The sequence below is a fragment of the Colobus angolensis genome, unplaced genomic scaffold (assembly GCF_000951035.1).
Source record: "Colobus angolensis palliatus isolate OR3802 unplaced genomic scaffold, Cang.pa_1.0 Scaffold99, whole genome shotgun sequence".
In the NCBI taxonomy this organism is placed as follows: Eukaryota; Metazoa; Chordata; class Mammalia; order Primates; family Cercopithecidae; genus Colobus; species Colobus angolensis.
The window spans coordinates 4,038,107-4,052,653 of NW_012123931.1; the positions used below are offsets into that span (position 1 = coordinate 4,038,107).

Here is a 14,547-nt window from a genome sequence, read left to right on the forward strand (position 1 = left end):
CATTACAGTTCCCATATGTCATGTGCTCCAGACACTGTCATGCCTCCATGTCTTTGCATGTGGGGGTCCCTTTGCCTGAAGCACCATTGCTTTGCCAATTTCCAACCCACTATTTGGAACAGAGCTCAAACCATGCCTTTCTGTGACACTTCCCCTGACCTCTGTATACTCAGTGCACCAATCTCAACCAGGACCCTTAGTAAGATGGGTGGTAGTGATCTGTTGGGGTGCTTTACTGCTCGGCACAGGTTAGAAATCTAATAAATGGTTTTGGAAGGCCAAGGCAGGCAGATCATGAGGTCAGGAGTTTGAGACCCGCCTGGCCAACATGGTGAAACCCCATTTCTACTAAAAATACAAAAATTAGCTGGGTATGGTGGCGGGCACCTGTAATCCCAGCTACTGTGGAGACTAAGGCAGGAAAATCGTTTGAACCCAGGAGGCGGAGGTTGCAATGAGCCAAGATCATGCTATTGTGCTCCAGCCTGGGCGACAGGCCAAGACTCCGTCTAAAAAAAAAAAAAAAAAGAAATCTAATAAATGGTTACTGAATGAATGACCTTGGCTGGGCCAGTGATACATCTTGGCTGAAGGGACTGAAGGGAGGTCTATGCTAAGGTGGTTGGGCTTTGAGAAGGGGGGAATCCCAAGACCAACTCCCATTTTCTGAGAAGTTTTGTCTAGAAGCTTCTGCCATATCTCTCTCTATTCCTTCCCTCCCCCTTCTTCAATCTACCAATTATACACTGGGCTCACAGGGAGAGCAGAGCAAGGGAAGGGAGTGTCCAATGTCCAGTTTCCTCAGTCATCTCTGCATTCTGACTTAATACACTCCATCTGCAGCTGGGAGTTGTAGGCTCACATTCTCAAGGCAACACTGGGTCCTGTGGTTGGTGAGGCATTTTAAAAAATAATTGAGACAGGGTCTCACTCTGTTGCCCAGGCTGGAGTGTAGTGGCACCATCATAGCTCACTGCAGCCTAAACCTCCCAGGTTCAAGCAATCCTCCTGCCTCAGTGCCCCCAAGTAGCTAGGGCTACAGGTGCACAACACCATGCCTGGTTAATTTTTGTGTTTTTAGTAGAGATGGGGTTTTGCCATGTTGCCCAGGCTGGTCTCAAACTCCTGAGCTCAAGTAATCTGCCCATCTTGGCCTCCCAAAGTGTTGGGATTATGGGCGTGAGCCACTACGCCCAGCCTGATGAGGCATTTGAGATGAGCTAAAGCAGGTCTTCTGAATGACTAGCAATTGGAAGCAATATGCCTCTCGGTCCAGCCCTTCCCACTCTGGCCTGTGACCTCCTAGGCTCCACAGCCTCCAACTCAGGGCAGGGTACATTGAGGACTTTAGCAAATCTGGCTTCTGGAGAGATGACTGTCTGTCACTTTTCCCATTTCTTTATTCTCAGAAAATTGCAGCGAGACCAAATGTGGTGCTGGTGATGTTTATCTTCAGCACTTGACAAGGCCTCCTGATGTCCTTATGGATGCGAAGCTGGTGGAGCAGCTGTCATGAGGGGCGGGTGCTGAGTGATGGGTTCACAGGGCTCTACCATCTCCCCTCCCCCAGGAGCCCTTTCCTCATCCCTGATGAGTTCAGCACGTTTGTCAGAAACCTGGGTGAATGACACTAAGAGATCCTTTATCGAGTATCTGCAGGACACTATGCTAGGCATCTGCACATGCTCCCTCATTCAATCTTCACTATGTTCCTGGCTGGTAGGGATTACAATCTCCTTTTATGGATGAGAACAGTGAAACTCAGGATGGCTAAGATCAAACGGAAGATCCAGATTCAAGCCCAGGTCTACAGGATTACAAGGTGGACACTGCAACACTTCAAGTGTCCTGGCCACCTCCACGGATGACCTGGAGCTTGGGGTTGGGGGTACAGATCGGACTGTGTGTTGCATGATAAAATCAGGGTCCAGAATGATCTCAAGCTTAGAAGATGGGCTGAGATGAAAAAGGTGAAATACCACCGGGGAGAAACCCTGTCTAAGTTCAATATAGAACAGCAGGGAGGCAAGATGCAGACATGTTGCCTACTGATGTGCCAGAGTGAGACTCTGGCTCTAAATGGACTCTCACTGCTTTGATAAATGCTAAAATAGAACCAAAGCTAGGCTTCAGCTGCACCAAAGGGGAGAATGTATTCAGAGAGAGGGCGTGATGGTCCTACTCTACCTCTAATGCTGATTGGGCCCCACAGTTTTGGGGGATACTTTAACAGGAGTGTTATCAAGAGGAGACAACCAGCAGGACAATAATCAGAAACCAAGTGCTACAAAGAGGAAGAGGAAGAAGAGTGGATTCAGGCTGGAGATGCCATAAATAGTTTGCAAATGTCAGCAGGGCTGACATGGTCACAGGCTCTGACTTCTCTGGAGCCGGCCTCTGGGAGGAAAAGGCAGGGCCAGAGGGAAGAAACTGAAGAGAGACAGAAGACAGAAGGAAGTGGCCGGGCGCGGTGGCTCAAGCCTGTCATCCCAGCACTTTGGGAGGCCGAGACGGGCGGATCACGAGGTCAGGAGATCGAGACCATCCTGGCTAATCCGGTGAAACCCCGTCTCTACTAAAAATACAAAAAACTAGCCGGGCGAGGTGGCGGGCGCCTGTAGTCCCAGCTACTCCGGAGGCTGAGGCAGGAGAATGGTGTAAACCCGGGAGGCAGAGCTTGCAGTGAGCTGAGATCTGGCCACTGAACTCCAGCCCGGGCGACAGAGCAAGACTCCGTCTCAAAAAAAAAAAAAAAAAAAAAAAAAAAAAAAAAAAAAAAAAAACAGAAGGAAGTTTAGAAAGGAGCTAGTAGAGGATGAAGAGGCCTTTCTGGGTGGTAATCATGGGAAATGACAAAGTAGAGTCTGTCAAACTCTCTGTGTCTGTTCTGGAGGGACCGTTCAGCTCCTTCTCTGAAGTGGGGAGCATGGGAGTTGCAAGATCACCAAGGGAGGCCAATATTGTCCCCAAGGCAGGGAGCACTATGGGGGGATTCAGGCATTCTGGAAAGCAGGTAGGAGCCTCCCTCATGGCAGCATAGGAGGAGAGGAGGGATGGCCAGCCCCGCTCCCACACTGAGAGTCTGTGACCTGGGGGCCAGGTTGGCCTTGTGAAAGCACAGACTCTCATGTCTCTCCTGCCCCATTCTAAGCTTCCTTTGATTTGTTTGTTTTTTGAGACAGAGTCTTGCTCTGCTTCCCAGGCTGGAGTGCAGTGGCACGATCTCGGCTCACTGCAACCTCTGCCTCCTAGTAGCTGGGACTACAGGCGCTGCCACAACATCCGGCTAATTTTGTATTTTTAGTAGAGACGGGGTTTCTCCATGTTGGCCAGGCTGGTCTCGAACTCCTGACCTCAGGTGATCTGCCCACCTCAGCCTCCCAAAGTGCTGGGATTACAGGTGTACAGATTTTAGTCTCTCCAGAGCCATGGCACCCAGCTCTAAGCTTCCTTTGGATGGGATGGGAAGAGCTCTACACTGGACCTAGAACCTGAGCAGGTGAGGGAAAGGGCACCTGTGGGCAAGGGGTGGATCTGTCTCCTCTGCCTCCTGCCAACTGACCTGAGGCAATGAGAGGACAGGAAGGCAGAGGCTTTGGGTGTGAGAGGGAGGGCAGTGAGGGATGGTGTGAGATGGTGGCAGGGAAAGGGTCTCTTTCTCTGGATCCATCCTTATGGTAGTGTTTTCAGAGATGGAGTCTTGTGGGTGGGAACAGCCTTCAGAAGGCAGAACCAGTGGAGGAGACAGCTGTACTGTTCTGGGCACTGGCCCATTCAGGCTGCTGTGCTTGGGGAAGAAATGGAGGGAGGTTTGTGTTGTGGTTTCTCTAAGGACTAGCCCAGGAGTGTCATGTGTGGATTACTAAGAAACCTATAAAAATTTTTCAAAAGCCAGCATGATGCTGCCTGTCCCCTGCCCTCTCCTCTGTATTTGCTAAGTGGCCACTCATCCTCACTCTGGGCTGGTCTCCAGAGAGATCTTTGTAACTACTCTGAAAAGAAGCCACCAGAGCAGCATCAAAGACTTGCCCCACTCCCTCCCTGTGAGGGGAAGAGGGAGGGGGAAGGTCAGATGGGACCATGGCAGCTGCCCCTGCCCTCAGTGGTGGCAGCAGGTGCCACCGCCACCTCTCCTCAAGTGCACCCTCTCTATACTCCCAGGAAGCCAGGGGGTTTCAAGTCCTCCCAGCATCGCTGGGGGCTGTGGGCTGAGGAGGGTGTAGCCACCCATCTGAGAGGCCCTACTTCTGCCTGGTGCCCCATCTGGGCAAGGCGATGGATCCCAAATCTTAAACCCAAGAGGAGAAATGTTGCTGTATACCAAGATGACAGTATGAACTTGTCCCACCTTATGGGGAGGTGCATTTCCAGGCAGAGAGGCAGGAACAGATGCAATGAGCACCTACTGCATGCATCCCAGGTTCCAATCCACATGGTCAGCCCAGAAAACCTGGTCAGTGTGGGCCTCACTTCAAAGAGGCTGGCTGCAAGCTGGAGGGCACCCAGGATGCTGCGGGATCTCGAAACCAGTTCATTAAGAGAGCCATGCTGCTTTGCCTGGGGAAGTGTAGACTCCCCGGGGACCACATCACACTCTTCAAAGAGAAGAGGCCGAGATCAGAGGGGGAATGGAGGAGACCAAAGGTTTATGTGTGTGTGTATCTGGAGTAGCCATAGGCTCATGGAGTTTTATTTATTTATTTTTTTAGACAAAGTCTTGCTCTGTTGTCCAGGCTGGAGTGCAGTGGCACGATCTTGGCTCACTGCAACCTCTACCTCCCAGGTTCAAGTTATTATCCTGCCTCAGCCTCCCAAGTAGCTGGGATTACAGGCGCCCACCACCACAGCTAATTTTTGTATTTTTAGTAGAGACAGGGTTTCATGATGTCGGCCAGGCTGGTCTTGAATTCCTGACTTCGTGATCCACCCGCCTCAGCCTCCTAAAGTGTTGGGATTACAGGCGTGAGCCACTGCACCCAGCCAAACTCATGGATTTTTAGAGCCTAATGGACCTCAAAGGCCAGCCCCCACTGAATGTGCAATAAAGGGAAGTTTACTGTGTGTATGGTTTTGTATATGAGTGTACATGTTTTTCTAGTTTTTGTGTGATCTGTGTGTGTTCATATACTCACCTACACACACAAACCATCTTAAGGCAGATCACTTTAAGCAGCAAATGACTAGAGAAGTCCCACCAGAGGGTAAAAAATGAACTCATCACCAACCAACCACCTTCAAGTGCAATATTCCAAACCAGAGACTACCACCTCTTGCCATTCACTGAGACTGCAGGCTTTGTTATCTTGTCTGCCCTCAAAAGTGTTGGTTGACTACGGGATCTATGTAGGAGGCTTGCTGGGGTTGCCCTGCAGCCTCAGGGGCAAAGCCAGGAGCTTGGGGCAGAGGGAGGGCCCCAGGAGGCAGGTTGAGCTCAATGTAGGGTGGCCATTTCTATCACTCAGCCATGGGAAGGCCTGTTTCTGGAGGTAGTGAGCTCTCCATCACGGCAGCGCAGGAGGAGAGGCTGAGATGACCACTTGCTGCCAAGGAGACTGCCGTCCAGGGTGGGCTGTTGAGAGAGGCATCTTCTGTCTCTGCCTATTTGCAAATTTCGCCATGCTGGTTCTGAGAGCCCTGAGAATGGGTGATGTGGGAGTGGTGGGTGTGGGAAAGCTGTGTTCACCAAAATGTCCAATTATCCAGGACAGCCTGTGCCTGAAACTCCTGGACATGGAGGCTCACAGGGGAAGCCCTGTGTCCTCGGACTGGGGCTGGGCCCAAATAGGGCATGCACATTCACTTCTCCTGAAGCATCTCCGCTCTGTGACAGCACTGATCATGCCTGACTACATGCAAAGAGCTGCCCCTAGGATGGAATTGTTGACCACGTGAACAAGGCGCCTGAGAGGCCAGCTATCACAAGCCTCGGCAGCTAGAGCATCCACAGGACTCTAAGACCTCCAGGTGTCAGGTGGTGTCTTCTGGACCCATTATGCAATATTTGATTTAAAGGGTGGAAGAGTTGATGACCCCAGCCCTGCCGCTGCCTTCCCGAAGTCTAGGATGCAGAGATGAATACCAGGTACCTTCCATGATGAAGTTGCAGGCAACACTTTAGGTGCAACAATAAGGGGGCAGGAACCTGATCTCTGTTATAGCAGCTTAGCTCATAACCGTACTCAGCTACCACAAGGAGTCCAAATATCCCCTTCAAGGACTCCGTATCATGTGACCTTGTTTGAATTTCCCAGACCCCTTATCATTAGCTGATATCTGCTTATGAACTATTTGTTTATTGTCTGTTCCATACTCCCTGCTAAGAACGCAAGCTTTACGAAGACAAGGCCTTATTGGTTTTTTTCTTCTTCTTCAATGTAATATTCCTAAAATCCAGAACAGTAATTGCTTATAGTGGGTACTTCATAAATGTTTGCAGTTGCATAGAGAACAATGACGGTATTGCAGTGAAGGTGGTAGTGAGGGGTGGAGAAGGGGATGGGGCTCTTTAGACTTAGCTGCAATGCCATCTGACCTGTTCATGAATTCTCAACACTTTTCTGTCATTCCTTAGGGAGAAGGATGCCAAAAGGGCTCAGACACTAGAGAGCCATGTCCAAGCCCAATGAAGGTGTGAGCTCAAAGCAGAATGAGGTCCATGGCTGCCAACCCCTCATTCTCCCCATTTCAATCTACAATGGCAGCCAAAATTCTACTTCTTGCCTTGCATAGTTCCTGACATGCAGTGACTCCTCATCAAATATACATGGAATAAAAGAATGAATGAATGGGTGCTGTGGCTGCAAGGACTTCACGGTGAATTTAATTTAACCACATTAGCACTTTATACTCAGGCTCCTAAACTGGTCTTTAAGATTCTAGAATCAAAGGGAGTCAGTTTTTGGCCACTTCTCGGATAGTTTACTAAGAAATATTTCCACTACAAAGAGATTTAGCTTCTGTGTGTGCCACTACAGGTGTGAAAACGCCTGTGTGTCAGTTTGCATGTATGTGAGAGCATGTACATATGCATTAAGTGTGTGTGTCCTTCTTGCCAAGGTATGTGTGCACACATCTGTGTGTCTGTGACTGTGTGTAGATATTCACACATGATTAATGACAGAATATATGTAGAGTGTGCGTGTGTGTGTGTGTGTGTGTGTGTGTGTGTGTGCATGCTTGGCTGTAGAATCTGAATTTCTGCTAGTACTATTTTCCTGGTACACACCCAATCCTGATCCTCTTTCTTTTCCTTTCTTCTCAGAAATCCATTACTAAAAGGTTTTTTACCAACCTCCAGGGGGAGGGGGTTGGGGGAAGGAGACGCTAAAATCACAAGGCCCAGATCAAAACACTCAGCAGCTAAATGAATTCGGCAGCATTTTCCTGCATGACTTGGAGGGATAATTTAGTGAGGCCGCCAGCTGGAAGGAAAGGGATTAATTCTGCACTTAGCACAGCTCCAGTGAATAATTCATTACTGGAGACCTTTGTGCCCAGCCCCTGGGCAATTGGGAAACTGTTCTGCCCACCTGCCTGTTGCCTGCCTGGGCCCACTAGTCAGTCCCCTGACAAGGGGCACCTGACGCTCCTTTTAGTCCCAGGATACACATGCCCAGTGGAAGGGGCAGGAGGCTGAGGGAAGTGGGGAGGGGCTGGCAGTGGCCAGTGGCCACAGGCAGACTCTATACCTTGGGAAGAGGCCCCAGAGGTTTGGGTTCCAAACTGGGAAGTTTGTGACCTTTTTCTCCAAAATTCTGCTGCCTCTTTCTTGGGGTTTGTTGCTTCTACCCTTGAGAGGGCAAATCCTGAATACCTATAGCAGAGAGTGCCAGTGGGGATCTCAGGCCCTCTCCAGAGACCTTGTAAAAGCACTTTCAGGCTGGTACCAGCCCAGATATACTCCTCATACTCCACGCTATAGGATTGCCTGTGTTCTTCATGAGTGAGGTCACAGAGCCAAGTACTACCCCAGAGCTGGTGGATATTTTTCCTGCGTGGGAAGAAGGCAGGAGTGGGTTGGTGCGGACATTAGTCCCTGCAAACACTTTCTGGGTTCATGGTCCTAAACTACCCACATCCCAGCACCACTGAAACGGGGAAAGTCCAGCGGGAGCCTGGCATGTGCACTGCAGCCAAGTGAGCAGGGTCTAAGCTGGGCTGAGACCAGGTGTAGCTAGCTAGAGGGATCGAGGCTCATCCAGCAGGCAGGGCTCAGCCCTGGGTGTCTTCACATTTGGACCAACCCAGCTGTGGTAGACAGAATTCCAAAAACAGGCCTCCAAGATTTTACACCCTCATTCTTGGAACCCGTGAATATGATGACTGATGATCCTGGGATGATGTTTGTTACATGGCACTGTTGACTTTAAGATAGGCAGATGATTCGAGTGGCCTGAACTTGTCATACCAGCCCCTCTAAAAGCACTTCTAAAAGTTTTCTGTGGCTGCTGACAGAAGAGAAAGTCAGAGTTTTGAGGTGTGACGGGGACTGGACACGCCCGCTGGCTTAAGATGAACGGGGCCATTGTGAGGGGGCATGTGGGTGTCCTTCAGGAGCTGAGAGCCGCCCTGGCTGACAGCCTGCAAGGAGACTGGGATGTGAGTCCGCCACTGTGGGGAACTGGATTGTGGTGGCTACCTGAATGGACTTGGAAGCAGATTCCTCCCCAGAACCCCCAGAAAGGAATGTGACCCTGCCAACATCTTGATTCCAGCCACCCTGTGTCACAGGACCTACCTATAGAAGTGTCAGCTAATAAATGGGCATGATTTTAAGCTGCTAAGTTGCTTATAAGCAATAGAAAACTGATATCCTAGCTCACCCTCGCAGAACCTTGATCCCAGTGAGCCAGAATTGACTTGGGCTTGGTCAGAGGCTGACTCTCAGGTCTGGGTGGCCCTCTGCTCACAGCTCTCCTCTTCCTAATCTCAGCTTTCTCTCTGTTTTTCTGGAGTCTCAAATTACCCATAGATGCTTCCATCCAAAGTAGTAGTCCCATTCCCCCGGAAGTCCCTGAACAAAGCCAGCAATTGTGAAGGAAGGTGGATCTCACTAACATGTGCCTGCTGGCCCTGACCCTTCCCTGGCCCACAGCCTTACCTCGGAAGAAAGCAGCTGGAAGGAGAGATCCACTGTGGGGGCCTCACCATTGATAGTTTTCAGGGTGGTGTCCTGGGGAGGAGAAGGGAGCACTCAGACCACGCTGGCCAGGGCAGCTTCCGCCTCTGCCCCATCTACTGTTCTGGAGTTCTCTGGAAGGTGTCACCTGGGGGCTGTACCTAGGAGGGTGGGAGGGAGGTGGGAGCTGGCCTCCTGCTTCTGCCCCTGCAAACCACCTCCACATCACCCCTTCTAAACCCCTCTAGAGACCTGTCTGGCACCACTCGGCTCATCTGACAGAGAGATTCTCATTTGTTGAGGTCTATTATGTCAGGATAGCCAGAAGTATTTTAGGGGAAATGGTGGCATAGAAATAGAGAACAATGGTAACAATATTATTCATTCTTGTTGAGAACTTATTCTAAGTGCTTTCCATGGGTTTTCTCATGAAATCTCACAGCAACCCTATGAAAAAAGTGCTATTGCTGTGTACTCATTTTACAGGCAAGGAAACTGAGGCATTGACACTTTAAGCAGTTTTCCTATGGTCATGTTAGCTGGTATGTGGTGGAACCAGAATTTGAACCCAGACAGTCTGGTTCTAGAGCCTGAGTTCTGAACTCTCTTGTTACACACAGAAATTGTGTACTTGGCATGCCGCTCCTGTTGTACAGACGAGGACTCTCGTGGTTAAGTTATGTGCCTGAATTTCCACAGTGAGGATGGGGCCAAGACAGGATTTGAACCTGGGTCTGGCTGGCTGAAAGCCTGAGCACTTGTACTGTCTCACGGGGTCTCCCTGTACTTGTCTCCCAAGTTGCTCAGGGGCAATTTCTCTGGCTTGGTTCGTCATAGTCCCAGAGGCAAGACTGGCTTCTGGGGTTTCAGGGAGCTCCTCACTCCTAGACTGGGTGGCTTCCCTGGTGGGTGCCTTGACAGAAGCTTCTGGAGAAGTCAAATTCTCCTATGGAGGTGTGGTGAGGTGGGGCAGGGTGAGGAAGGGTGGGGCCAGGTGGGCATGCCAGGGGCCCAGTTCAGGGCAGGGGGCTCACCATGACGGGGAGCCGCTCCACGTGAAGCCCATCCAAGCCTTTCCCCGTCAGCATCTTCTGGTACAAACAGCTCTTTAGCGGCAACACAGAGATGCCCAGGGGCTGGTCGAGGGTCCACGGCTGGCTGCCTTTCACTGTGGGGGAGGGATCAACTGGGGCTCCTGCCAAAGCCCCCACTTCGGCCCCATGCTTTCATACCTGACATCCAGTCCTCCTGTCTCCCACCGCCTGCTTTCCTGCCTCCTGGCCTTTCCCTGCACATACATCCTCTTCTCATCTTTAGGGCTTTGTGAATTCAAAGCTAACTCTAAACATACTCTGTGTGTCTGGGAATTTATATACATCAACCTAGTCTCTGCCCTTTGGGGGCTTCAATCCCACTCTGCAGAAGACTGTGGATCAGTTAGTCTCTGAAGCCCATCTCCCTCTCCCCTCTCTGTGAGTTCTGAGGGCTCCAGCCCTACCCCATCACTGATGGGTGCAATAAAAATAAAACAAAGCTTGAGGCTAAGACCTGGTGTGGGACAGGCCCACATGTCCTGGCCTGTGGACAAGGAATGCAGCCAGCTCTCCTCTGCCTGCACTAGGAAGCTGCCTGGGCACCTGGGAACCATCCATCCCTGTGGGAGGCAGAGGTGGGATGGTCTGAACACCATTTCATAATACAAATCTCCTGCGGCATGGCTGCCCTGGTGAGGCACCAGGGGTCACGTACTTGAAGTTGAGGAATAGTACTCCAGCACCAGGGCTGTGTCTTCTGAGAAGTTGGTAGCTCCATTTCGGGCTTGGAAGAGGAAGGACTGATTCCATAGGGGCTGCTCTGGGGGTCCCCCAGGCTTGGACAGCTGGAGGGAGAAGGTAGGAGCAGGTGGTGGGGGCCACAGCTTCTCACAAATCAAGGCATACTCAGATATTTGGTTGTGTGTATCTATATTTGTCACAAATGTTTCTCCCAGTTATAAAAGTAAGCTGACTGGGCGTGGTGGCTCATGCCTGTAACCCCAGCACTTTGGGAGGCCTAGGCAAGTGGATCACTTGAGGTCAGGAGTTCAAGACCAGCCTGGCCAACATGGCAAAACCCATCTCTGCTAAAAATACAAAAATTAGCCAGGTGTGGTGGGGGACTCCTGTAATCCCAGCTACCCAGGAGGCTGAGGCAGGAGAACTGCTTGAACCCGGAGGGGTGGAGGTTACAGTGAGAGGAGATTGTGCCACCGCACTCCAGCCTGGGTGACAGAGGGAAACTCTGTCCCTAAATAAATAAATAAATAAATAACTGCAACACACATGTAATAAATACATTTAGGAAAATGCAGAAACATAGGAAGAAGAAAAACACCTCCGGTGTTCCTATGATAAACACAGTTCATAAAACTGTGCTTCTTCCTAGATTTTTTCTGTGTATACTTTATGTATAATTGCCATTCTAGCATCCAGACTTTTTCATTTACCAGTAAAACCTAAGCATATCCAAAGTGACAGAAAACTCGTTACCCATGACTTTAGTAACTTCAGGATATTCTGTCATGTCTGAGTGCCCTGATGTCTCCCTTCCCATTTTTCCCTTTAATAACACTGCATTGAGCGTTCTTCTCTGCTACATATCTTCATATCGCAAATTACTTCCTTAGGACAATTTAGTACCTGAAATGGAATTGCTGGGTTATAGGACGTGTGTATTTGAAGACACCTTATTCATTATTGGTAAACTGTTTTCCTAAAGTGTTGCACTCGTGTTCATACCCGTGGCTGGTGGTGTCACAGATGCTAAGTTAGACATGACCTCTGTCTTTGTCACCAGCCCCTCTCTGCCCCACAGTTTCCCTGGCCCCTTGCAGAGGCCAAGACAGCTCTGCAGACTACAGAGCCTCCGTGTGCCCGCAGTGTGGGCCAGTGGGAACTTGGGGGACTTGATGGCACCCTAGCCAGCAGTTAGGGCACACACATGGGTATCATTTAAACAATGAAACAAGACAGTATTAACTGTAGCACTGCCCAATAAGAGAGCTATACGAAATATTCCCGTGGGTGGTCAGAAAAGCCTCCTTGAAGGAAGCAGAACCACAGAAAGGCTCTGAAAGAAGGTCTGGCTGGGTGAAGAGAGGGATAAAGGTCTTCAGGATGGGAAAACAGCATAAGCAAAAATGTGGAGTGGCACTGAGCACATCGTGTGCAGAGGACGCCTGGAATGAGGAGAGGCTCCAGGGGGAAGCCTGGCATCTGCCAAGGCCAGAAGGTGGGAGATGGGAGATGGCCATCAGCCTGTAACTCCCAGCGGGCAGCCCTGCAGGGTCCCAGCACAGCGCGGGGCTATGGGTCACTGCCACAGACCCACCGAGTGACTGCCTTGCCTCTGTTCCCCAGCCAGGGACTGTCAGCAACAGTAGCACCCGCTCCTGCTCCCCCGCAGGAATCAGTCATTGCTCGAAAAGGTCAGCACAAATGGACTGCAGCTCCAGGAGTTACTGATGCAGGATCATGAAATGTCAGCGTAGGTCCACTCCCCCACAGTGGCAGGGTGCTGATGACAGTCACACTAATGGGCCTGGTTTGTCCAGGCTCAGCCCGAGGCGCAGCTGTGTCTGCCCCTGGCCCTGGGGAGATGGGTTGCAATCACTTCAGGACTAGGGTGCCCTGGACACTTGAACAGAGACTGCAGAGCATCCCACCTTTTTCTTTTTGAGGCGGAGTCTTGCTCTGTCACCCGGGCTGGAGTGCGGTGGCCAGATCTCAGCTCACTGCAAGCTCCACCTCCCGGGTTTACGCCATTCTCCTGCCTCAGCCTCCGGAGTAGCTGGGACTACAGGCGCCCGCCACCTCTCCCGGCTAGTTTTTTGTATTTTTAGTAGAGACAGGGTTTCACCGTGTTAGCCAGGATGGTCTCGATCTCCTGACCTCGTGATCCGCCCATCTTGGCCTCCCAAAGTGCTGGGATTACAGGCTTGAGCCACCGCGCCCGGCCCTGCATCCCACTTTTTATGGGAGCTTGGCCAACAGGTCTGGTGAGAGAAGTTGGTTCTGAGTTCTGTGGGGCTTGGGAGTGATCTTTCAAGATTGATCCCCAAATCATGTCCCTCCCAGAGCCACCCCATTCTCCTGGGTGCAGGAGGGTCCACCTGGCTGGGACTGTCTGCCAGGCATTGGGGCACCTGTGACTCAGTTCCCTGCTGCCCATACCTTGCTACTGCCCTGGAAGAAGGTTATTTAGTAGACGCTAGCTACCCTTTCTGGGACCTATCCATGTGTCTATATGGAGCCTATGAAACCAGAGGTGGTGAGTGGTTGCCTGACCAATAAGGAACAGCCCTTTCCCTGAGTAGTTTCCCAGGGCAAGTCACCTAGGAAAGATCCCTTCAGACCTAGGATTGGGGAGGGAGGGTCAGCCTCTCTTGTGTATGTGCAGGCAGGAGTGGTGGGAACTCAAAGTTAGAAGACCTGCAATCTGATGCTAGAGCCCTGGTGAGGGTGCTGTGGCTGATGAGTGTGCAGGGTGGGGGCTGGGAGAGGCAGGCATTGCCTGCAGATGCTAATGGGAAGGGCCACAGTGGTAGTGGAATTATGGAATGTCATTAACCCTCAGCTGTGATCTTCAGAAAAGCCATTAACCCCCAGCCATGGAGGCAGACCTGCTTCCCCTTGGGGACAGAGCCTTCACTCCATGCCCTCCCAACCCCCCGCCTCATTTCCCCTGGGCCCACCCATACCCACCTCTGCCTGCTCTGCCCAGGCATAGTGGCCCCATCAGGAGGAGTAGTTGCTGGGAGCAGATGTTGGGCTGGGGTATCTAGAGAGATAGGACCCCTTGGCTCTGGGCCTGGGTCTGCTTCAACCTTGCCATGTGACCTTCAAGTCCCTTCTGCTCTTTGGGACCTACTTTTCCCCTTATCCAATGGGGATATGCCTCAAACTCCTCACTTTGAAAGCCTGTCGTGAGGTTAAAGGAGACAATGGATGTTTTGCTATTAAGATGAAAGTTCAACTCCACTTAACTCAGCAAATGTTGACTCTGGAGGGCTTCTCCATGCCAGATACCTGTGGGGTGCTGCTAGAGCCAGACTCTGCCCCCGACCCTGTAGCTCACTGTCTTCCAAGAGGATAGGGGACAGACAGACAGGCAGACAGACAGAGACACACGCAAACATGTGGAGTCCTAAGCAAGCTGTGGTTGTGGGAGCTGGGGTGTGCGAGGAGAAAGCCATGACTTCTGACCCCATTCCTCAGGGAGGACCTGAAGGACAAGGGCAGTAGGTAAGGAGAGGAAGGCCATTCCAGGCTGAGAGTGCAATAGAGGTGGAGGCTGGCGGTGGGAGGGGGCAGTATGGGTGTGGAGAACAGCAAGCCGTCCAGTGGGGCTGCAGAACGTCTGTGTGAGCTGGAGCCATAAGCTAGGAGGCT

The 14,547-nt window shown here is 51.2% G+C and overlaps 1 protein-coding gene across 1 annotated transcript in view; it reads right to left on the bottom strand.

Annotated features, from left to right (window-relative positions):
* Positions 1-14,547, bottom strand: part of CCDC33 (coiled-coil domain containing 33) — a 100,759-nt gene that overhangs the window by 44,418 nt on the left and 41,794 nt on the right. The window contains 3 exon segments of the mRNA XM_011932920.1: positions 9,101-9,172; positions 10,153-10,286; positions 10,868-10,997. Coding sequence (XP_011788310.1) covers positions 9,101-9,172; positions 10,153-10,286; positions 10,868-10,997 — 336 coding nt within the window.